The sequence below is a fragment of the Lissotriton vulgaris genome, chromosome 8 (assembly GCF_964263255.1).
Source record: "Lissotriton vulgaris chromosome 8, aLisVul1.2, whole genome shotgun sequence".
NCBI classification, from domain to species: Eukaryota; Metazoa; Chordata; class Amphibia; order Caudata; family Salamandridae; genus Lissotriton; species Lissotriton vulgaris.
The window spans coordinates 250,873,060-250,899,338 of NC_141696.1; the positions used below are offsets into that span (position 1 = coordinate 250,873,060).

General features: G+C 41.0%; 1 protein-coding gene across 2 annotated transcripts in view; it reads right to left on the reverse strand.

Moving 5' to 3' along the window:
* Positions 1–5,723: 5,723 nt before the first annotated feature.
* Positions 5,724–26,279, reverse strand: part of JAM2 (junctional adhesion molecule 2) — a 326,071-nt gene continuing 305,515 nt past the window's right edge. Inside the window, exons 7-10 of one of the 2 annotated variants that reach the window (XM_086934036.1) lie at positions 21,659–21,766; positions 13,244–13,259; positions 10,484–10,526; positions 8,359–8,540 (exon numbers count right to left, since the gene is read on the reverse strand). In XM_086934036.1, the coding sequence (XP_086790162.1) occupies positions 8,508–8,540; positions 10,484–10,526; positions 13,244–13,259; positions 21,659–21,766 (200 nt within the window). In that variant the 3' untranslated portion in view covers positions 8,359–8,507. Of the gene's footprint in view, positions 8,541–10,483; positions 10,527–13,243; positions 13,260–21,649; positions 21,767–26,279 lie in introns of both variants that reach the window. The other variant, XM_086934037.1, reaches the window with a different exon arrangement.

The window sequence follows — 26,279 nt, forward strand, 5'->3', positions numbered from 1 at the left end:
TGTAGATAAAATTATTTTGCAACAATGGTGATTTTAGCACCAGAGTCAAATAGTACTTTAGTAGGTTGACCATCAACTAGAATTTCATCAGAGGGACAGTTTCTACTTTCCTGATTGTGTATAGCTTGTTCTAAAATCTGATCACAATCAACCTCATCATCATTTTCACTTGGCTCGTCAAACTCATAAAATATTTCATTAACTTTTCCCTTGTAGTTTTTACCTTTGCAAGTAACAGAAAAATGTCCTTTCCTTTTACATGTGCTACAGGTCACTTTCCAACCCGGACACTGTCTGTCATGTATGTATGTATGTATGTTCTTATATAGCGCTCGACTTACCCTTGGGCTTCTCGGCGCTTGCATTGGGAACCCGTCCTGGCCTTTCCCTGTGAGATAATCTGTACAGGGCATCCCCAAGGTGAAAGCCAGGCATCCCGCCGCGGGGGGCGTAGTGGAGATTAATCAAGCTATTGCCCAGAGTTGCAGAGTGTGAACCCGTGATTCGAGTAGGCACCGAAGTGAGAATTATCGAGTCCGTGGACACTTGGGCTCAGACCCTGCCGCGTCGGGAATCGAACCCTGGTCCCGGGTCTGACCTCTGCTTCAGGGTATGCCTCCTCTAACCAGTGAGCCGCACTTCTCCACTTGCAAAGTGTCCCATCTTCCCACACCGAAAACATTTCACTTGTGAAAAATCAAATTTACTTTGTGTTTTTTTGCTTGACATTTTGTTAGATGAAGTTTCACCTTTAACTTCTTTTTGAGAACTCTCATTTTTATGCATTGCTTTGATAGCAGGAACTGATTCTTTTTCTTTACTTTATCCATTTTTTTTATAACCTCAACACATTTAATAGAGTGTTCTATTCTTTTTGCAATTGTAATATCATCCAAGCAAGGCTTATCCCTTTGCCATAGTTCCTCCCTAACCCATTCAATGTGACATCCAAGCATAAACTTATCCCTTATCCTTTCATCCACAGACGCTCCAAATTTACACATAGAAGCAAGTTTCCTTAGGGGTGTAATGTAATTCTCAATGCTCTCCTCTTCTAATTGAGTTCTGAGACCAAAGTGATACCTTTCTAATATAGTGTAACCTTTGGGAGATAATGTTTGTCAAGTTTAGCTATGCAGATTTCATACTCATTTAGATTACTTTCATCCAGTTCAGGAAGATGGTCGAATACTTCCTGACCCTCCGAACCAAGGCAGCGTAGTAACAAAGCAGTTTTTCTTTCTGCACTTAAACTAGAACCGCAAACTCTCGCATATCTCTCAAAAACCTTGCACCATTTTTGCCAGCTGATGGGGGATCCCCAGGAGAAGACAAAAAAAATGTTGGGGCAGTTACGTTTTGCACATTAATCTCGTTCCCCCTTTTTTTTTTACAAAACAAACAAAAAAAATAGAATTTTTTAAAAAAAAATAACAGAAATGCAGTTCAGGATTAAGCACTGTAATCCCTAAAAATGCTTTGGGTAGAGTAAGTTAGAGGACATGAAGTTGCATATACCAACCTAGAAGTTAATTTTGAAAATACTACAATAAACACAAATGAATAAGCTAAAAAGCGATACCAAAACATTGGTACTTAGTTTTAAAATCCCTGGATGGTAATTCTCACAAAAGCAACAAAACAACAAAACAAAAAACAAAAATGTATATCTATTGAAAATGTGCATGTTACTGTTGTTTTTAATGTAGTCTCTTAGTGTGCGTGCCACTGTTGTAACACGCAAAGTATGTATCTTATCTTTCAATGTAATATCGCTCCCTAGTGTGCGTGTCACTGTTGTAATACACCATATGAAGACTTCAAGTTTACTTGTTGCTGTCCTCCAGTGTGCGTGTCACTGTTGCAACACGTGTTGTAATATTCCCAAAACTTGTAAACTTACATTTTTTTAATTTTCCCTTCAAAGTTAAAAAAGTCTCCACGACCAAAAGCATAGCAACCACAACCCTAGCAACACAAATCCAATATGGCTCCCACGTCGAGGGAAGAGTGTGGTGATGTGCTGCGCAGCGTTACCCACAATTCCTGGCAGTCCGGTGAGCGTGGTGATGCACTGCGTAGCGTTATCCAGAATTCCACAGAAGAGACCAGTGACGTTCGTACCTTCTTCTCCGATCAAGCGCGAAACAAGCACTCGAGCTGAACAACTTAAAAGGATGCTTCGATGTTGCGCGAACCAAACGCCAGAACGCGGTAAGTTTGAAAGATGCTTATACCGTGTTCGAAGCGTGAAAAATGGGTTTTGCAAAATAATGCTCAATTAAGTAGTAGACGCCTTATAACGATCGAATTTCACCTAATGGAGTAATTTTTACAAATTTTTACTAGTTTGCAACTCCACTCTTCAGCAAAAAAGCAATTTTAAACACCATCAAATATAAAGAAAAACTTCCCTTCAACGTTACAGTCAAGGTACGAAGTGTTGTTGAAAAGAAATAATATCCTCCGGTTAAAGCAAATAATGATGAACGCTTGAAACTAGTTTGTCCTCTTTATACGAAATGCCATTCTTCTTTAAGGAGAATTAAAATCTATTGATTGAAAACTGGAGACTTCTTCGGGACGATAAAAATAGATCGCACAAAGTAAAGATTACAGTACCTTTCAAATGCTGATAAATCTCCAGCTTGAATTCCAAAGTTCGTCTTGAAAATAGATGAAAGAAAAAGTAGTGTTGAGATCCTTTTTTTCCTTATCCCATCCTCTGTCGCCAAATGTAAAGAAGTGCAGGCCCAAATGATGAAAGTAAGATTAATTTATTCAGGTAAAAGGATCCCATCCACAGGAAACCTGTCTCCAGTACACCCAACGGGCTCTAACTGAATTCCTTCTAAACATAACATTCTTAGCTGCTGTACAAAGCATTCCAAGTTACCTAGCAACAGCATCAAGATGCCACATGCAGGAAGGAGATAAAAACAGGAAAACAGACAAAGTAAGGAATTAGGGATGAAAAAGAACCTGTATGAGTGAGATAAAGAGACATGAACTGTAGGGTAGTGAAAAAAAAGAGTCATGAGGTGATATGAAAACTAGGCAGAATGTTTTTTTTGTTTTTTTTAAGTATTTGCTTTAAAAAAAATCACCACAGTGCTCGACTTATCGGTTTTAAAGACTTCTAATAAACAACTATACTTTTCTTGGAAAATGTTATATCTTGTTTGGAAAAAATAATGCACACTCACTAAGATATATAAAAATTCAAACTTTAGCACTTAGTATGAAAAGTTTAAATACAGCTAATTTTATTAAAACCATTTAACTTCAAATCTACATTAGTTAAAGTTCTACTATAGTAAATATTTTCAGACACGAAAAATGCATCCTTCATAAAAATTTGAAACAGACAAAATAGTTTGTAATATTCACAAACATTGTTTCTGTATCATGTGTAGAGCTGAGCTAGTTATGTGTGCAATATATTACCAAGAGTAATGAACTTCACAAATACATTTTCCATTAACATGCACAATTTGTAGTACAATGTGATGATACCCCGCTTGCAATCACATACTGAATTGTGTTACATGTCATGTGGCACACAAATATTATACATCAAGCATATTACATTTTTAGCTGTACACCTAAGCCCTTAGTTGATAGGATGGAAGGTTATTGTGCAGTGACACGTCCCTGCTGCAAAGGACCTTTTTGGTAAGCAAAAAAAGAGTGAAAGTCGAAAGTGTTAATTGAAAAGTTTCTTTCAACTTGTTTCACGGAAACAATGTTTATGTTAAGCAAAACCCTGCTGCATTGGACTATCACGGAGGCCTCCATTGCATTGGACATTCCTAGGAGGTGGAAGTATGGACAATTCTATTTTAAAGTATTGAGGAAATGAGGACACTGGTCTTGACCCAAAGATTTGGCGAATTCCCTCTACTATGCTTTTTGTGTTTGAGTAATTAACAAGATTTTCTTTCCAACAAAAGTATCAAGAGGACTTACCTGCTGGTTGAAAGAGTTTCTGACTATTTCAGAGCCTTGAATTATTAAGCAGAATGATGTGCCTCATTATGCTGCTTTTAGTAGGGTTTCCAAATATTTGAGTTTGAGACTAGATGTTTCACAGAAAAATAAATGAATGCCTCTCAGAAGGATTCAAATAAAAATGCTAGTCCACCCATGGCCGCAAATCCATAACGCGTCCACCATTTCAAATGGAGAGACATGCATGGTATTTGAAATTCAACATATAAACAAACATTAGGCCCATCTCATGAACAACCTGCTGATGTATGATTTAGACCTCAAAACAAAGTGTAAGTACAATAGCTAAACAGCATGGAGTCTTTAACCAGCTATTACATAGAAGTAACCATTATGTGCTCATCTCCCTTTTTTCAGTCACTCTGCCATTTTAATAGCCTGGTTAGAAGGGAGACTTATTTTTGGGAGAGTATAGCAATCATGCTTTTTGGTTTTATAAAACTGGTGTAGCCAAAGTATGAGCTTCAAATTGGAAGTGTACTGTGGACACACCAGTCTTGGATGTAAAAACCTTTGACTTTACTCTCATTTTGATTTAGTCACTCGGTAAGATTTCCATCTAAGAACATTCCCACAGTCAATGCTTTTATGGACCTTAGAAGATTTTCCACAATCACCCTTTTGATTCTAATTGGTTTAACTTAAACTTTTTCTTTGCCACTGTTGAGGCACTGCTTGTGTCCCTCTTGAGTGGAGTCTACCTGTCTTGCTCTTGGAACATCTTTGGAAACATTCAACTCCAACACCCTTTGTCTTTTAAATAAAAGCTCTCCCTCCTCACGGAAATGTATTAAATATTTCTGTGAATGATTTCAGTGAAAGATCAACCTGCATATTATCACTTCTGTGTCACTGTGAAAGGAATTACTAGAGATAAACTGAGGTTTCAAACTTGACCTCTGCACTTCAGAAGTTCTGGTATAAAATGATGGAATTTTCTAATGGTGACGTTTTAGTTTACCAACTTAAGATAAATATGACTCAGCATCACTAATTCTGTTTTCCTCTGTTCGGGCAATATTTCAGCAGTAGCACCCTACAGGTTATAAATGTGCAGAAGTTCCTACAAATCATTATACTTGTAAAATATCCTTCACAAATGTAATATCTGAAAAATCAAAGTGGAAAATTGTATAGATGGTAAAAGATAAGGGGATTATGAAGAAAAGAAATCTATGAACAAATGTAAATTTGATAAAGACAGAATTTTTACAGTGTTCGCCAAATCAATTAAACGGTAAAATATAGTCCGCTTTTCAAGATAGTTTGAATTTCTATGTATGTTGATCATTTACATATAATTATGTTTGCAGTTGTGGGTTATATTGAAAAACTGGCTAGATTTTACAATTTAGTGGGTTGACATGACAAGCCGTATTTTCAGAAGGAAGTATGCTTTTTTTATTGCAATAGTGATGTTTATAGAAAACTATGAACACAAACATTTATTTGTGGACTCTTGAAATGAGAAATTACCTATTTCGTACTGTTTGCACTAATGAAAAGAACAGAACAAATCTATTTAGATGTTAGCATAATAATGAATGGAGCAAATATATTCTGCTCCAATCCATATCAAAAAGAGTTTTGCATCAGCCGGAAGAAGAGAAGTTTGTAAAACCATTCTATAGACTGATAAAATATTTATTGCCCATTAATCATATTCTGCGTCATTATGTAGTACGGTTTTGAGAAACAACTTGCCCAGGAACCCTCTGTATAAAACATTTTTAAACTAACTGATTTTGCCCTATTATTGATGCATAGGTAACAAGAATTTGAAATAGCTGGATTTACCTTAAACTCAGTCTATAATTTACATGTGTAAAGTCAAAATACGAGCAAAAATAGTGTCAAATGAGGTTGCCCATTTTTTGCACTCGTTCAAACTTTTACTTTGAAGACAATCCTATTATGCCAACCTCTAGTTCCAAAAGTTACAAATAAGGTGCAGAGCTGGATTTGCTCTATTATTGCATTAGTGGAATATAGCCCAAATTATGCAAGTGCATCATCAGAAAGAAAGCGCTACACATCTCTGAACTGACACATTTTCTTTCCCGTGAGTCTAAAAGGTGCATAATTTGGATAATTATATATATTAGAGTAATGAGATTGTATGGTGACTACCAAGCAAAAGAATGTCATCAATGACATAGATACTTGCTGTAACAAGGTATTCACGTATTCATAATATGGCTGAACTAAACTGCATGGGAGCTTGTAAAAAGCATTTTCAAAAGGTGTTATTTTGGATGTGTTGCGTTGCCTTTCCCCGTTTGGTCTTTTATTTATTAACCTTTTCTATGAGTTAACCACACCAGTTTTGTCTTTTAGGTATTATTTAGTTCTATAAATAAATCATGTATTTATGTATAAAGGAGCCAAAGCACCTCTCAGTGGGATAAGCTATTGTTATCTAGTAAAGAAGTGCAACTCATTGCGGTAAGAACTGCTGTACCTCATTAGGTAATGTCTGCTAAACATTGTGATGTATGCAAGGGTGTATTAGGGAGCAGCAAACCCCACCTCACTGCACGTCATGATGCATATCAATGAATGTTATACAGTAGTGACCTTCTAGGGGAAGATGCATTTCAAAATGCACCCTCGAGTATGTTACAGAGTGAATAACTGCACTGCATCGCCATGGACAATCTACTGGAACTCATGATGCACACTGTGGCATTTCATCGAAAAGAGAACACTGCTCTTCAAGGGGTAGAGGCCTCTACTGCACTCTGAGAGGCATACAGGAGCATAATATAGAGTAGAGAAGTGTACCTCACTGGCGGAAGAGCTTTTTACACCTATTTTCTAGGTATTCGTTTTAAATTCTCAACTCTGTCTTCTGGTTTGCAATCTTTATGGAATCAAATATTTTCTCAGTCAAAGGACACACACTGGGCCGACTCTCAAAAGTATTTATAAGTAAGGGAAGAAGTATCACAGGAGTACTCTCTATATAGATGCGTTTGTGAATCCGCCCTGAAATATCCAGCTCTATAAATGTGCAAAGAGATCACAGTCCTTTCGATTTGTACTAACTGTATATGAATATTTTCTAAATAGTCCAATTTTCAGGTATCTTGGGGCCAATTCACAAAGGTATATAATAATACTTAAGGAGTACGTTTAGGTACTCCCAAATACAATTTTGAATATGCTCCACTATGTTTGCATCCAATAATACAGAAGCATCTTGTACATTACTAGAGTCAAAGACATTTCACATCAGTACTTAGGTTTTGACAGAAAGAGGCAATAGTCAAGCTGGTGACGACTCAGCTACCACTACTTTGCTTTCAATTTAGAAGTAGGAGGAAAGGCCCAGTGACGTGTGGCAGTTTAACTACTGCTCCTGACACTTTTGGTGTAGTTGAGCCCTCTTTCTGTTTCTGTTTGTGAATCCACGAAATTTTGCTGTACATGGTCTGCTGGGCAGAAGGAATCCCTTAGGATCCCGAGTGCAGGAAGAGGAGTAGCAGGGTCCCATTTTGCAGTATAAGGAGATTTGGTGTACAGAATAGCTCACAGATCCCTACAATTTAGGCTTCCTTAAATCCCCAAGCTTCTAAATGAGGCAGCTACTCTGCCTCACAGCCTAGTGGCTAGAGGGTGAGTGCCAGAGACATGGGGGGAGCAAATCAGGGGCTCGGCCTTCCAATATCACAATGTAATTCTTTGTAAATTAAGTGACCAGATAACCCTAGATCAGATAACCTAGACCTAGAAGTTAACTATATCCACCACTTTTAGCAATAAATGCAAAACACATCACACTCAGTTACCTTATGCTATATATTATCACCTTTATCTTTTGAAGGCAAGAACATCATGCCGGACTTGGTTCTTCCTTGAATCTTCTGCATTCAAATGGCCTGGTCGTTCCCTTTTTGGGTGGTGGGATTTCATTTCTATTAACAACGTTCGAGACGAATAGCGATCCTAGCTTTCCTGTGGTTCATATACTTGTTAGCAAATTAAACAAAGTTCTGGTTTCTATGAAACTATAATTAGATTCTATGTAACATTATAGTACATACTAAGTGCACACAGTGGCATGCTACCCTTGCAAAAGTGACTTCTCCCTCCAAAAATCTTTTACCTTACATCGCAGGTGACGTTTTGTTGGCAAACCACCTTTTTAGAAGAGGGTAGGACTGACAATTACCCGAAGACAGGACAAGAAAATTGTCTACAAGGCAAAGGTGGCCTCGTGGGTTGAATCCTTGTAAGTCGGAGACCCTAACAACAGGGCGAAAATGTCTAAATATATACACAGTTCATCTACCTTACAATGCAGGTGTATTACAAAAACAGTGCTTCTCACTGGAAGTGCTGAGAATTGTTTCTTTTTGTAGCGATCGTTTTCAAATTGGCTTGTCTTGGAGTGACTTGTCCAATAACTATAAACAAACAGGTAAAGTCAACAGGAGAATCCCTTTTTAACCGGTGAAAGTGTTGTTGGGCCCTCAAAGGAACCAGGTTGTCTTCTATATGACAAAGGACTTTGTGTGCTTGAATTCCTGAAAAATACATTATAAAATTACAAAATTAATACAAAAAAACTACACAATCTGCAGACATGTACAGTTTAAACATATTTTTCCTCATTAACAATTTAAGCCATAATGTATGGATGTACACTGCTGCATAGCTAAATTCTACAACAGATCTTGTGCAACATTCACAACGTTTTCTATTATTAGCATCTTTCTCCTGCCTCATATGCGATTTATAAATTAATATTCAAGACTGATTCATGGAGCATTTTCCGAGTGTAGCTTACAAGCTCAGGTGAGACTTACTCTTGTACTTACAGGAGTAAGACAATGAAATAAGCTCTGTGAAACAGAAAAGTGCTGTTTCAGTGAGTAAGCTTAACTTACTCCTGGATGTTTACGAGAATGTTACACCAAACCAGGAGTTAAGCACATTGCTAGCATAAAATACTTTGTAACTCAGACCCAAAATGTCAAGTGTACTTCCAATTTACGTTAACAACAAACACTTATATAAAAATCTTAGTGAATTGGTGCTCACAATATTTGGTTTTTACCCTTCTACCTTGCATTCACAAGTTCTACTGACATTTATAAAGGAAATCCAAACATCTAACGTTATCTTTGAGAGTCAAAATTGTCAACTGTTTCTAAAGAGAACATCAAACATGATTTTTTAATTGAAATTATTTGCACGGAGTCTAATTCGCCACAATTAATCAAAGGAAATAAAGCAGTTTTCCTTAGAATTGTTAATAAACCCAGTCACGCCTCTTTTTTAATGATTCATTATCAACTTGGAATGTATGTAGTTCGCTGTCACAACAAGGGGGCTGCCCGGATGACCTCCCGAAATGCCTTACTGCAATTTCCTCCTGGATGTCTAGCTCAAAGCTCAAACTGAATGGAGCTAAGACCGAGATCATGTTTCTGGGCAATCAATTTACCTCCCTGCCCCCTGAGCTGTGGCCCCTTGCATGGGGGACTTACCCCCCACCCCCAAGGAGAAAATTAAAAGCCTCGGGATCTGGTTTGAACCCCAATTAACCTTTAAGACCCATGCGCAGAAGGTCGCAGGAGGCTGCTTCGGCCTGTTACGGGCAGCTCGGAAGGTTCTCCCCCTCCTTCCTTTTCAATCGAGAAAGCTATTAATCCAGGGCCTAATTCTGTCCAGACTGGATTATGGCAATGCTCTCCTCCTAGCTGCACCTCTTGCCACTATTAATACCCTCCAGCGAGCACAGAACGCTGCAGCCAGGTTGCACATGGGGGCGCCTAGACGGGCATCAGCCAAACCATTGTTGAAAGCCCTTCACTGGCTCCCAATCCAGGAGCGAATCACTTTTAAGTCACTCTGTATCGCTCATAAAACGCTGCAGGGTAAAGGCCCCTCGGCCTTGAGAGGTCTGATTCGCCCCTACAAGTCTGCCAGGGCCCTTCGCTCCGACAGAGAAAACCTGGCCTTCACACCGAGAGTAAGGAAAGCACGTACCGGAGGCCGCCGGTTCTCGTTGAATGCAGCAAACAAGTGGAACGCACTTCCTAGAGATCTCCGGATGGAACCCGCCTACCTTAAATTCAGAAAAGCACTTAAAACCTTTCTCTTCCCTATCACTCCCTAAATACTTCCCTTCTTGAGTTCTCTGTGTTTAGTTCAGCCTTCAGCGCTGGGACGCTTCAGGGCAGCCATGCGCTCTATAAATCCAATTTCATTTCATTTCATAGGTGTACATATCTTAACTGAAGTTTGTGTTTTTATTATGTTTTCTATTGCTCCTTTTTTCGCTTGTTTGCTCTTAGGATGGAATGAAAATTGAACTGACTAAGAACCTACCTACATAAGCAGCTAAGTGCCTGTCACAAGAGAGAAATTTACACATAACCTTTCTTACATTTTTTAAAGGAAAACAGAAAGTAGTAATTACATTGTAATGTCTTAAGTAACCCAGACAAAATATTATACTCACGTTTTGCGCTGAAGGAGCAGGTTTGTAGACTGACCGAGTCTTTCTATGGAAGTAAAGAAAATACATAAAGTCATTTCCTTTGAATTTGTTGAGTATTGCAATATTTGTCCACAAACCACAGAGCCTATAAATCCAGTGTCTAAAGCAAACAGCAGTTGTCTGTGCGGGCAGTGCAGTAAGCATAAATACACCAGTGTCAAAGGGTACATTCCAGGGTACTCACTCTTCAAAAGAACAAAAACAGAGTCTCTTTTTTAGAGACTACCACTATCCAATCCTCATCTCCGAAGACCCTCCAACTCTAGGAAGCATCATTACACAGCAAGTAACAGAACAATACTCTAAAGAAAAAAAACACTGACAGTATAAAGAATGGAAAGTAGAAAAGTATATAGGACACACTGACCCATCTCAGTATTAAAGAGAACTCCTGGAGAATACTACAGATCCTAGATGTTTAAAAAGAAATTCAGGAATAATACTTTATAGCTAAGCTTTTGGCTTACTCAGCAGCATTGTGAGCGGCTCTGGAGAGGATTCAGTATTCGCCACTATTAGGAGTAGCACCTGTCACCCCTAACATCATCCTTGCTACCCTTGGTATCGGAGGTCTTGAAGGCAGCAACAAGAACAGAGAGTAAATAGGACCCTAAGAGTCCCGTGTATTTTCTGGAGGTGTCAGTCCTTGAAATTCCCCAAAGCAACACAAAAGAGGATGCTAGAGGCTGTAAGTGGGACATGGGTTCAACACTGTGAAGTGCTGGGTGTGACAGGGTGCATGATTCATGTCACTACATGTCATTTTGGTGCAGCTGCTCCCATGCTTTTCAGCTGTATGTTTAACAGGCCTGGCATGTCTAGAAGAACTGCGGTAATCAAGTGTATGCTTAGTAGCATTTCTATTATGAATAACTAGCATAAAGTGTACAAATAGTAGTGGAGGGAGTAAGGAGAACTGTGGTAGTCAAGGACATAAGTGTCAATAGAAGGAGAATAGAGATCTGTGGGAGTGAAGAGCAGGAGCACACAGGGAAGGAGAATGGTATCCAGCAAGTGGATGGGTAATAGGGGAAGGAGTAACCAGATCTCATTATATTGATAAAGCTAAGAGCTTCATTTAACTACTCCTTAACAATGGAAAATAGTTCAGAATTTGCTTGTAATTATTTGTGCACTTTATTATAGCACTTATACTGCCAGAAGGCCCCTTTACAGCAACGATGGCGCCAGAGAGCAGAAAGGGGTGAAAGGTGCTGTGGAACTTAAGGATAACTGTGATAGTCTTGAATATACATGCGGAACAAAACGGGTGTCTTCAGTAACGCTCTGAACACAAGACTGAAGGTGGAGGTGTGGCAGGCGAGTACCAAAGGAAGAAGCACTGATATTGGAGGGTTAGTACTTTAACTGGCAGATAGCCAGCAATTTTCAGAAGGCTGCTCCTAGGTGCCTTTGTCAGATGGCCGAGAGGCAGCTTTGAGAGTCTTTGACAATATACGAGACTATGGAGAAGAGTACTGATGGGAAGCTACATTACACGAACTAATGCCCCCGGCACGTGCTTACACAACATGAACACATTTGAAATATGGGTCTAGACTTAGAAAGCTTTTATTAACATTGCCTTAATTCAAAGGAAATGTGCTTATGTAAATGTCCAAGCATATGTTAAAATCAAATTGCGCGCATGCAGACCTGTGAAATAGTTGCAATGGATCGGAGCTCCCTCACCTTCACTTGCTCTGTGTAAGTCTACCTTAAGGTCCTGCCACACACAGGTATACAGGTGCAATGCAAAGAAGGACTGATGTGTCTGCTTTTGTCATATTGTACGCCTATATATTAAACAGTAGTAAAACACTGGCAAACATCGCTTAACTATACCACTAAATTAAAGATCCTATTGAAATAAGTCACATTTCCGTGCATGAGTCCTTTAAACCCCTACTGAGGGCAGTGGACCTCTGCTAGGGCCCTGCACATGGTTCACCCATAAACTAGAGGGGGAGAGGGTAGGCACAACTACCATTCATGGCGAGTCAGGTATTGAATCACTTGCACTGCCAATCTGACCCTACACCAGCCTACACTTCTGTGAACAAGATATGTTTACTCTGGGTCCCTATCAACAATATGCAGTTTAGGGGTAGCACATGGGGTGTACACTGAAGGACTGGTTCAGGGAGGTTAACCTAATCCAAGGGGAAAATATAATACAGATGAATGTGTCTGTGATACTCCCCTTACACACTTTAACAAACAAACACATTTAGTATCAGCGCGAAAATTAACACTATTGTAAAATTACCACAACTTTCACTGCTTGAGTCAAAAGCTGAAATGGCACCTATGAAGCTGTACATCACTCACCAAACCACGTCTGGGACAGGACACCTCTTGCCAGGCTACAGTCTACATGGGTTCCATAACATTTTATACTTTTGGCATGTTTGCAGTGTCGCTACACATTTATACTATGGTATATTTTTAGCTCTTGCACAAGATGGTTGCCATCTTGTACTTACGGCAAAGACTAATGTGCTACGTGGAAATGTGCTAATATCCCAGGCTTCTACATAAAATGCACTAGTGATGTTAACACAGTAGCGTGTCGGTGAACTTGGAATCTGCAACATCACATGTGTCCCCTTCCTAGTCTAAGTTTACAAGGTGCTTCAGTAATATCAAAAACTTTGCATACATCTGAACTTCCCACATTTAAGAGCACGTTAAGGGTTAACTTGAAACACGTTTACTTACTTTGAACTGTGTCCTTCTGTAGAATAGGCATGTAAAAAAACCAGAAAGATTATTAATAGGTATATCTGTACATTCAAAAAAGACATGTTATCACTCTGCATTGCTCTTTCACACTTAACACGATAGAAATATATTTGATGTGCACCTTCAAATTGGGCAGCACAAAACGTTTTTTCACAATGTATCTATGAGTCAATTTAAAATATATTGAGATTGAGTTTTAGTTGTTCTCTTTACATCCATATTTTAAAACTCAGTTTCTATCATATACTGAAGGTTGCAATGCCATATCCACCCTAGAAACGAGTCTTACAGTTGACATAAAAGGATGCTTTCCTTAAAGGACCTCACAGTATCATAAACATCTGCTGAGTTGATCGATTGTGTTTAAGCTTGCTCTGGCTTAGTTGACACGTAGTTATAGTTCAGTACCTCAACACTACAGTAAGAAAGAGTTGAAGGATACTCTACGTACTGTATGAGCGTAACAGGAAAGTGTATAAGTACTTTAACTTGATTTTTTAACATTTGTATTTCTCGTAGCTTTTGTAGAACGATCAAGTAACCCAGGGAAGGCTTCTTAGAGTTTTAATGGTGTTACAAAATATGGGATGAAGGGTTATGAACGGAGATTAAAGTTAATGATATAAGAAAGACAAAGTTTGAATATCGGTAGAGGTTATCTTATGTTATGTGTATCCTGGTGCTGAACATGTGTGTGTGCTTATCCCTGCCTAGGGGAGGTGGGTTAACTGAAAAAGCTAGGTCCACAAGAAAGGGAGGTGCACTCTAAGTGAAGTCAGTCAGGAGACATGCATTATCCAAAAACCTTCTCTTTATTTACGTAGTTTGGTTAAAACCGGCACACAGCCAACGCGTTTCATTCCCTAGTGCCACGTAAACTTCGTCAGGGCTCTAATAATGACAACATATACAACATAAATATACATATAAAAAACATATAAATACACAATACACTACAATAAATGATATGTATGACACAAAAAGACATTACATGTGAGATGACCGAAAAGGCACAACAAACCAAGATGTGTGTAGAATGGGAAACAACCTTTACAACGCAACCATTACATCGCACTACACTTACAACGCAGTCATTACATCGCAACATCCTTTACAACGCATGTCACTACAACGCAGGCATTACAACGCATACCATTACAATGCATGACACTACATCGCATGTCACTACAACGCAGGCATTAAAACGCATAGTACCCCTACACTATGCAACACTTACACTACTGTTGCACCCCCTGGAGTTACATTAGTAATTTTTACCCATACACTATCCAACACTTACCCTACTGTTGCACCCTCTGGAGTTAGAATAGTAATTTTTACCCCTATACAATCCAACACGTACCCTATTGTTGCCCCGCCTGGAGTTAGAATAGTAATTTTTACCAATATACTATCCAATACTTACCTTAAATGCAATATAATGGTATGCATTGTAATGGTATGCCTTGTAAAGGTATAATGCGATGTAATGGAATCTGTTGTAAAGGTAGTTTCTAAAAACGCGATGTAGTGTCATGTGATGGAATGGAATGCGTTGTAAAGGATGTTGCTGTGTAAAAACTGCATTGTAAAGGCATGCGTTGTAAATGTATGCGTTGTAATGTCATATATTCGTGTAGAATACACACCATTCCTTAAACTAACAGTAAAATGCTTATAAAATGCCGCATGGAATGTTAAAAAGATAAAGTGCATAGGCCATATAAACCAAGATTGTACATAAGGACATGCAATATTTAACAGACATAATCATACAAATATCAATAGGTGAGGTGGGAAAGAGGAGTAAGAAAAACGAAAAAAGAGGGAATAACGGTGAAAAAGTGATAAGAAAGGAGGAGGGAAAAGACAGAATCTGGACATCTCAGAATCCATTGGGGCAGACTTTAACCAAAGAACTTGCTTTGCCAGTCGCGTTAATCATGTTGAGCGTTAATCATGTCTGTGTGTCAGAATTGCAAGACATCTACAGGGAAACGAGTCGTCTTTTTCCTTCTCTTGCTGCAATACAATTTATGAAGATTTTCACTTCCTCATGGTTAGCAGGGACACCATAATTTGGGCTGCCTACATCCTTCTATCACGTAGGAGTCAAAGGCTTTAGCTGCTGTATTTTAGGAAAAAGGTGGCAAGAGCTAATGTTGCAGGTTCAACCTCTCTCTTCATTCCTCCCTTGACATTATCCCTTTTTTGAGCTTGCCTGCTTTCAAGATGCAGAGCAGTTACATCTACTCCTCTTAAGAGTTGTGGAAAACAGTTGCTTAATAATCCCTTACACAGCGAATCATGGTTGCACCTCCTGTGCTGCAGTCCCACTCTGGACGTCATCAGGAGGTCCCTGCTAAAACCAATTTATTTAACGCAGGCGGTTCGCACTTGCTTGGAGGACTCAATGCTATGCTTCACCCAAATCAACCTAAGAACTTCATTGAGGTACAGAAAAAATGTTAAGGAACTCCAAGTTCAATTTAGACTCCGAACCTCCAAACCCCAGTCTATCACCTTCACCCAAAAACCTAATAACAAACTACCTCACGCAGAAACCTTGAAATAGGAAATTGATGTGGCAAGTGGTTCTCAGTCTATTAGTTTAAAGCACTTTGTCTTTATCATCGGGGAGAGCTGGGAAACAACAGGTTTTATAATGCTGTCGTTTTTAGCCGTAGCTCCAAGTAGATAGCCCTGATTGTAGCAACCCCATGCACCAGGAGACGCACTCTTACCTTGCCCTGATCCTACCTATGCACTTTAATCCAAGGAGCACTTTTCATCATGGGTGTATAAGGAGGTGAAGGGCTTATCTTTAGTCAAATAGCCTGCACAGCTATATCCAAGGATTTTCAGACTTAAGCTGGCAGCCTTCTTTGTAAATTACTTCAACCTCTTAGACTACAAACTTTAAACACTCAGCACTCGGTTTTAACCCCTCCTCTTATTAAAGCACTGTTAATTTATGAGGTTTCACTAAAACAAACGTTTCCTCCCTCTATCTTCATGGAGTGAACCGTGAGTTTTAGAAATATTTTTATTGGGATAGTAAAATATAGATTTCTAGCAATTTTAGTATCTGGATGACTACTATTACCCAATACTGTTTGTATGTAAATTGCTGTGGCTTTTATTAACTACAAAATAAAACTGACACTGACATAATAAACCTTTCACTGTTTGGTTCTTTCCGGAAAATGGCTGTCCAACAACCCCTGACTAAACAATTAGAAGCATGGGAGTTTTTTTAAGAGAGATGGCACGGCTGTAATAATCTTTTGGGTATGTTGGAAGTCAAGAGGATGCAGTGCTTATTTATCATTCTCTCCAAACACTCTTCATGAGGCCTGAAAAGGAGAGGGTTGTGCTGGGCAGGTCTTACTGTACGAAATTAAAGGTGCAGTCATGTGAGACATATGTTTGTTTGTTTACTGTCAATTTTATTTTCATCTTATGCAAACAAGACTGTGAAAAGAATACGTGTTGGAGGGAACCTGAACCACATCAAGATGGAAATCGTCAAATAACTTTGGCTGCCATGTCTAACTTGTCTTTTGCCTTTTGTCAGGTGTTCTGAAAATGGTAGCTGTGTGAAAAAAATGCTCACATGGAGGAATCTTAAAATCCAGGATAGTTTTTTTGCATCGTCTGCCTTCTAAATTGACCCCTCAAATCTGCCTTTTGGGTAGGGTCAAGCCTAAATTACAAAAATAATGGAATGGAATACATGTTAATAAAAACATCGGGCTACAAAAATATTGGAATGGAATACTTTTTAATAAAAACATGGCTATCTGTCACTGTTTTGCAAACTCACTTCCCTGAAGGAGATGGAACTTTGAGTAATGATCAACCACAATTGTCATTGGCAGTCAAAGTAACGCCAATCTTATGGAAGAAACTTAACCCCCTGCTCTTGGCCACCATCATGAAAGACTTTGTGAAATCTCTGATACTCTACTATTTCTTTTCATAAACCATAATTAATGTTATCACTAGTTTGGAATGGAAGTTATTTCAACAACTGCCTGGTGTTGCTTGAAACCTCAGACATAGAGACTAAGTACACTTCCATGCACTAATGACTACTGGCATTCTTTTTTGCATTTCACTGCTCATATCCAAATCACATACTGCATTACCGTTTTGATCGTGGCTACAACAGGGTGAGGTTCATTTGGTACTGGGCCAGGTATGACATTTCTATCTGGAACTCCAATATGACATGTGCGGAGCCCCAAAATAATAACTCTTCATTTGCTAAAAAACTCAAGATACACTCATGTCTTCAGTGTGGTTACATAGCTCTATAATATTCATTCATTTATTTGATAACTTTATTTCGGTCAATGACCATAAAAGTGCAATAAAATATGTACAGGCACAGAAATAAAACCATAAGTACAGAGAATTAAAAAAGTTATTAAACGTTAGTTATCAAGGATGAGATAAAATGAAAAGCAATGGATCATTATTTCTAGTTAATAAAAACAGTTCTTCTCCGCCACATGCCATGTAAAAATCGGGAGACAGCAAAAACAATGGGAGAGGCGGTATCGTAGGTTAAAACTCTGCAAGCTTGTACACATTGTCTGAAACCCAAGTTTTTACACAATGGAATAATCCAGCATTTCCGAATTTCGCTATATGCCGGGCAGAAAAAGAAGATATGTACAATGTCTTCCCTACAGTAATTACAAGCAGGGCAGTTGGCCTCCATCGATTTTGCCCATCTGGATGTAAATGCCCCAATCGGTATAGAGCCATGCCTCAGTTGGATGTATAGTTTTCTTGCAAGTGGAGGCTGCACTAAGTCCAAGAACACCTCCGTCCTGGATTCAGCTTTCATCAGTAGGAACTCAGTAGACAGCCTGCCCAAGGAAGTCGAGCAATATAGTATTTTGAGGTTATATGACCTTACAGCCGCCACTAATACAGACCTTTGCATCCTCGTGCAGCTGTCCTCTGGTGTGTCCCATAGTTGGGGTAGACCAATTTGGTAGAGGAGAGCCTTTACATGAGCCAACCAGGGTATGTTCTTATTCTTTAGCTGCCCCCAAATTCCAATGAACTCTGCTCTAAAGGATACGAGCTCCGGCACAGACCAGAGCCTTCTCCAGTAGAGCAGAGGTCGTGCAGCTGCCAATTCGTTAATGGGTTCCAGGCCCAGATCCAAGCGTAGTGGTATGAGGGGCGTGCTTTGGGGAAGGGCAACCAGATGTCGCATGAAGGCCTGTTCAACCTTCAGTAAGTTGTATACGTTTGTGTGTTCCCAAAGTTCTGCAGCGTACAAAGCTGCAGACCTGACCTGTGTTTTATATATCTCAAGGGCAGGGGTAACTGGTTTAAAAGTTGAGGCTCTGTGAAATCTGCCTATGCCTCCCATAATCTGCGCAAGTCTCAGGGAAGATTTAGAAACTTGGTGGTCCCATGCAAAGTGCTCAGTCAACGTGACCCCCAGGTATATAAAAGTCTTAATTCTCTCTAGGGGAGTTCCATTCAGTGCAGGATTTGGGCGGGTGTGCCTCGGGGGATTGAAAATCATAAACTTGGTTTTCTCTAAGTTGACCTCCAATCCCCGCGAGGCACAAAAGGACACAAACCCGTCCAGGACCCGCTGGATGCCCGATGATGTCCGCGACAACAACAAGGTGTCGTCCGCGAACATCAAAGCGGGCACCCTACCAGTGGCCAGGCGCGGAGCATCATTATCCCTAACGCCATTAAGTTCATCTATCAGACCATTGACATACAGGCTGAAAAGAGTGGGGGCCAGTACGCAACCCTGGCGTACGCCCCGGGTGACAGGGAAGCGAGCTGATAATTCCCCATTCCTCCCACACCTCACCTGTGCATAATTCCCAGTGTGAAGTCTGATTAGGGCATCTAATAAGTTGGGAGGGAGACCAAGTTCCCCCAACACCGTCCAGAGCCTCTTCCTAGGAACCAGATCGAATGCGGCCCGCAGGTCCACAAAGACAAGGTAGAGGCTGCACCCCTCTACTCTTGCAGTTTTCCAGTATAGGACCTGGAGCCGGAAGATCTGGTCCAGGGTCGAGACCCCTGATCTAAATCCGGCTTGGAGGGTGGTCAAAGTTTTATTCTCCTCCATCCAGCCCAATAGTCTATCGAGTAGGATTCGGCCCATCAGCTTCTGGGTGGTGTCAAGTAAACTGATTGGTCTATAGTTGGATGGGACGAGCGGGCAGCCCTTTTTAAAATTCGGAACAATCTCGGCTCCCAGCCAGGTCTCAGGTAATGCGGAACCCTGTAAGACCGTATTAAACAAGACCACCAGGTATGGAGCCCAGATTTTTGGTTGGGAACGAAAACGGTCTCCCGGGAGCTTGTCAAGACCGGGGGCTTTATTCGGAAGCAGTCTCTCAATTGCCGATTCAACTTCCCTGAGGGAGATGGAGTCTAAATTATTAGTGGCGGTCCTCTCATGGGCATCCAGTTGCTCTATCTGGAATCCATGGCCCAAGGCCTCCGGCAGTCTATACTCGTGCGAGGGGTCTGGGGCCGTGGAAATCCCGGGAACTCGCATGGTGTTCTGATTTTGACAGGAGGAAGCCCCGGGCCCCGGGACCCCCGGCAATCGATGCTCGTGCGGGAGGTCCTGGGGCATACAGGTCCTGGGGACCAAAACCCCGGGCCCCGGGACCCCCGGCAGTCGATACTCGTGAGGGAGATCCTGGGCCATACAGGTCCGGGGGACCAAAGCCACTTTGGACAACTTGTCCCGACCTTGACACACAGGTCCCCCCAACGCAGGACTTGTGTAAAGTGACTTAAAATGCGCCTCCCACACTATGGGAGCGATATTAGAGACCCCAGCGTCTCTCTCACCTCCCGCCGAGGAGGTAGCAATGGCCCAGAAGGAGTGCCTGTCTCAGCTCATCCCATCTGGATTCCTCCCACTCACTTTTGGCCCTGATGAGTACCTTCTTATACAGTAGTCTTGATGCTCGAATTTTTAGGATGTCTTTAGATTTAATTGCTGTAAGAAGATCTTTCTTTGATTTCTTACAGGCGTGGTCTTGCCAGGGATGTGTTTTGATCCTACGCAACTTAGTCCCACTAACTGGATAGAATACATCCCCTAGACTCACAACTAACTTTCTATGAATCTCTATAATCTGCCCATGAGAGGTAGTGCTCCCCATGTCACTTATTAGTGGAGTAGAAATCAGGTAAATTTCTGCAAGACGGGTGGGAGAGTCCAGACAGGAAGGCCATTTAACCCTTCTCCTGTTATTGGATATAATATAGGGTGGCACTACCAAGTTAGGGCTGGAGTCAGGGTTAGTTAGTCCAAATGCACCAGGCTTAAGCGTCAGGACCAACGCATTGTGGTCGCTGTTGTGCCTTGGAACAACCCTAAAGTCTTTGAACCTGTCCCAATGTTTGGCTTCCAACATGAGGTAGTCAATGGTGGAAGTACGATTAGTCCTATTATATGTGGGTAGGCCGGAACTGTCGTTATTGGCCCTTCCGTTGCATGCCCGCAAAGACATTGCAAGGGTCAAGGATTTGATTTGTAGTACTAACGAGGTCCAGGCCTTTACCGGGGCAATCCTTGGGGCAGGGATATGCCAAAGCGAGTCGACCTCATCCTCGTCACACAACTCGGATCCACCCAGGGGCTCGAACTGGCAATTGAAATCGCCGCCGAGAATTATCGAAGTTGTGGAGTCAAGTGTCTCAAAAAAAAAGATCAAGTGCTTTAATAGTGCTTGATTCCTTTCCATTCGCGGTGGGCCTAGAGTAGATATTTACAATAGCCACTCGAGATTTATAAACAGGCTTTAGTAAGACACATTGGATATCTGGGGATTTTGTATACACATGGGTAGCCTGTACACCTAAGTGTACGCCTACCCATAAGGAAAGAACACCCGAAGGGCAGCCTTTCCCCCCAGAGACTGCAGGAATATCGTAGGTCGCGAAACCGGGACTGGCACTCTCCTCTAGGGACCAAGTCTCTTGCATCAAACAAATATCGTGTGTGGCCATAAAAGAAGACCACTCCTGTACAAGTAGCTTACTCTTTAACCCGGCTACATTCCATGAAAGGATTTTTATACTTCCTTCCATGACCTTTTCTATACCTTGCACATCCCCTTGTTCTTTAGGGAGTCCCTGGTCCAAACTCTGCTCTGCCCTAGTCCCCACCCTCATAATTTCATTAGGACACGAATCCTCTCCGATAACTGAGGGTAAAATCTTTTCCTTTGTTACAAAACCCTCCGCTAGGTTACCGTTGATAAGTTCTAGTGGAGAGGTACCTATCGGGGTGAGTCAATCAACCTCCTCGATAATATAGCTACCTATAAACAATCTAGCAACCAAACAATGATAAAAAGGTCATACTTCACTTACTTGAAAAGTAGCCCTTTTTATGAGCATGAAAAACTCCAAGTCCACATAATGCAATGACCAATGAAACAACCACTGCAGCAGCTACGATTCCACCTACATTCAGGTCATCTGTGAAGTAAGTCAAAACATAAGGATTTGCAAATGTGCTCGTGATAAGAGAAAATATTTACTAATACAACACCATAAATATTAAAATGCACAAAAAAGTGGATATTAATACTTTGCTTCCATGACCATTCTGTAGACTGCCTATTCACCAGAAATGTTAGCGGCAACTTAAATTAAAATAATTATCTAGTTTAATGATGTAGATAAGAAAAAGCACTGACAAAACAGGTTAGCATTTAAGTTGGAAAGCACTAGTTTATGAGTTTGGTGTTTAGTGATGGCATGATTTAGTGCTTCAAGGTGAGTGTGTTTATCAGCTGATATCGTCATTTATCTCCATCACTCTCTGTGCAAGACCAAAGAGGACCATGGAGACTAAACATACTGTGAAAGTAAAGTTGGGGGCAGAGATCAAGGAAAGATTGAGTGCTTCACCAGGCAGATGACCAGAGCCACATTATCTCTATTGGTCTTCCACAGTAACGTATCTATAAATATAAGCAAGGTAGTGATATTGTGAGGGTAAAAGTAGAACTAGAGACTAAAGCCCTGTGTACCCTGATTAGTCCTGAAGAAGGCTGTACATCAGGCAAAAGAAAATAGGATAACCGAATCAATATTTACCAAATAGAAATATGGACGTTAGTGGTCCAGAGTTCATTGAAATAGATACTAGCAGAAACATATTTTTTTCCAAATAATTTTACGAGTACATGACAGTGTAGGCTTCTGAATAATGCTAAGATTTTGTAAGAACAGACTGAGTCAAACGCTATTGATCTATTGGAGTATGTAGTAGTATGTAGAGTCTTTACTGGCAAGAAAGAATTCAAGATCAAACAGTCCTAGTAGCAAATAACAAGGGATTGGATGATGCTGATAAGTGAAACTGCCCAAATCACAGCAATTATATAACTGCAGGAGTTAAGAGAAAAAGTTAAACTATTTGTTCAGGGTTTAACTCTAACTGAAGCCAAAATACTCAGAAGACATTAATGCAGAAATATCTACAAAACAAAGTATCTCCCTAATTAGAAGGAGACCACCATAGTGAAGATAAACAAAGGGAACAAAAAAAAAGATAATTCAAACATAAAAAGGTATAAACTTTCCAGAAACAGCTAATAAAGGCACACATGATTCCAACAGTGACTTTTTTTTTACTAGACCTAGAGAGAATCCTCATGGTCATAGTATCATTGGAATCAGGCCGAAGAATTCTGGAAGAAGATGACACAACATATTCAATAGTAATAACATATTATAAATATGAGATATTAAAAACCGTCCAGTATATATGTTTAAGCTGCTACGATTTTACAATCTCAACAGGCTGTGAGAATAAGGAACTCACACACACAATTTTAGATACTAAAGGACACAATAAGGAAAAATCTTGGTGAAATTTGTGCAGGGAAACACGGCAACATTTCAGAGTTCGTAGTTCAGAACGGTGGAAATAGGGGGTCTTACCACCTTTATCTCTCTATCGACATAGCTATAGTGTTATTGTTCAGTTAGATAATGAAAGTGAGGAATATGAAAAGTCTATTGTGTTGCAGTCAGAGTGGAAACTGTCAAACTAAGTGGGGCTGGTAATCATTTCATTCACACTGATCTGTCTCCTTTACATACAAACCATTATCATGGTGTATAAGAAAGACAGAACAGGAGACTAGGTAAAGTGTTAGTGTTGCAGAATGCATAAAAATACTCATTTTTAAATACACTTGTGAGGCTATTCCCAACTCCAAAATGTATTGATAATACATTTATATGCACTCCCTGTACAGTATCCTGTTTCTAAATTCCATATTAGTCTTGTAGTGAGACCACTTCTCACAGGTAAAAATACCTAGTTGCTGTACTGTGATAAATTAGAGTTGATTTCATAATACAAGGTGCAGTAGCAAGCAGACAGTGCAAAATATAGCGTCCTAAAAAAAAACATCAAATACAACTGCCAAAAGGAAAAGCAGCTTTTCAACCCCTTTTCTTAAGTCTTGCATCAACTATATAAAATGTTTACAACCTATTACAAACGAAATATTAGTGTGATTATGATCAATTTACTGATTCTACATTAATTTGACATTTCAACAGCCAGAATAACTCTTCAATCAGCTGTAGTAAAAGACCAACCGTGTAATAGGTGGATGACGATGAAAGATTGTGGTACAAGGAGTTAAAATGAAAAAATATACTGTACTGCATATTGAAAGGATACCTCAGAGTTCTGTTGAACACATATTTCTCAGATGGGATTCTACTCTGGCCAGAGTACAGAGGTGGCAGTGATGAAGGTATTGGACTATCAGCGAAGTTGCAAAGATAACAAAGATGCGCTTAGAGACATGTTTGCAGCATTTAACACAGTGACCCACCAAATTCTTCTGGAATAAGCCTAGAAGAAATGGGCCTCTCGGATACAGCTCTCTTGTAGTTTGTTAATTTCCTTGCAGATACAAACTTGGAAATATCACACGTCCCTTTTACATCTTTAGTAAGAACTGTGGGAAAAATATACTAACATTAGTAATACAGACTACCTAATTGCAAATTCTTGCTTACATTGTCCCAATGTTTGCTCTCCATTACCGGATGACAGCACTGACCTTGCACGGTGCCTCTTTGCAGGTGTCTCGGGCTTTGCGGATTCTAGGCTTACCTTGCTACTGTCCTTGTGGTCGGCCGTCAGACCTGCCCGGGCTGCAAGTGCCATTCCCTTCCCAGTACTTTTGCTGGCAACTCGCCTGCTACCCCTTGTCCCTGCCAAGTGGCATCCCAAGGAAAATGGTTGAGCAGCTCATCTATTCTTGCTGTCATTGTGTGCTGTCATCTGCTCCCCCGTGTCCCTGCCGTGAGGTATCCCAAGGATACTGTTTGAACAGCTCTTCCTTCTGGTTCTCTTTCTGTGCTGCCTCACGTGGCCATCAATTCCCCGATCGTTGGCAGCTCTCCCTCTGCCATTTCAAGAGAACCCCAGCTGTTCTAGCACCCCCACTATGTTGATTAAGAACATGTCCATTCCCACCAGGTGAGGTGTACCCCGTCTTCTGAGTGATAACCGGGTGTTGTAAGGCTGATCAAGCCATGACGGACGAAACCCCAGCTGTTGGTGCTACATATCTTTGCCATGGTGATATTTTGTTTGCGCCTGGACTTATCTACCGCCCCTTGGTTAACGCCCCCCTCCATAACCGGCAGGCTATTAGTCTGGACCATATGACGTCCGCTTTGCGGATCAACCTAGCCAACGCCGCTAACCCTACTATCATTGCCTCTAGCAGCTCTCTTCTCCCAATGTTTGCCAGGTCGCCCTCCCCACCCCAAGTGAATGACCACAGCGTCTGTCCCCTCACCATGGCACAGTGCCTCTTGCACCATTCTCATGCCCGAGCGCCCTAACCAGGTTACCGCCGTTTTTTGTAGCCTTATCCCTTTGCCTTTGTAGTCTTTTTGTGCCGCTACCCATTGTGGGAGTGCCCCAAAATCCAATCCGAGCACCGGCCCCCACCAGAACCTGCTGGGAGTGAAACGTAGTTCAGAACTCGGTAGACCGAATGTAACTTTTGAATGCAGCCGATACCCCTCGGCCCAGCTTCTTCATTCGTCCCAGGTGGTTGCTGCCCCTACGGGGAACGAGTGAAATTATAGGGGAGGGGAGGCCCACCTTATTCAAGGATTTCCTCATTACTGCAATGAATTGGAACCGGTCGAGGCATGACCCATCTCTGTGTAAAAAATAATGGCATGGAGGCCGTGTAATATTTATTCCCGCATGAGGCAAACGGTGCAGCATGCCCTATCCTCTATGCAATCCAACCTTGTATGGTGCCCCTTGCCTTCCTGATCCATCTTGGACCGTCTTAGGTGCATTATCATGTACCCTTCTCCAATGTGTAGGTCCTCCCTGTACATGCATGCCATCCCCAGCGTTCCCTTGGCTGGTGCCGCCAGTTAGCTAATTCTGTATGCTCCAAAGAATGCTGGGGCAAAAACTGCCCTGAACAGCACCACCTCGTGTTTCTTTGTGCATATCCCTGGTAGTGTGCCAAGCATAGCTTTTAAGACCTTCTTTTATCCCGGGCTCTGGGTTGCAACATCCCACAGCCGGTCATCGCTGTTCTACAGTAAAATGACACTGTTGGGTCCCTTCCAGTTGCCAGCCTGGTGAAGTGTGCCATGGCGCTGAGGTGGGCCTGTGCCCATTCCTTGGTACTCCCATTCCCGAAAGCCCATTCTATGAATCATGATACCTGCTTGGGCCTGCTGTGCTGGGAACACTCCCAAATACCTCCCAGCATGTATGGTATTTTTTTGCCACTCTGGGGGCTAGAATCTTGTTTACCATCCTTGCTAATCTGTGTCCACCAAGTGCCAAAGGTGTCCTTGTACTGGTGTCATGTCCAGCTCTGCGTCTGGTGCATGCTCCCTGAATTTGGCCCACTGAAAACAAGAAATTGCATCAGCTACAGTGATTGATACCCCTGCAATGTGTCTGGCCCCAATT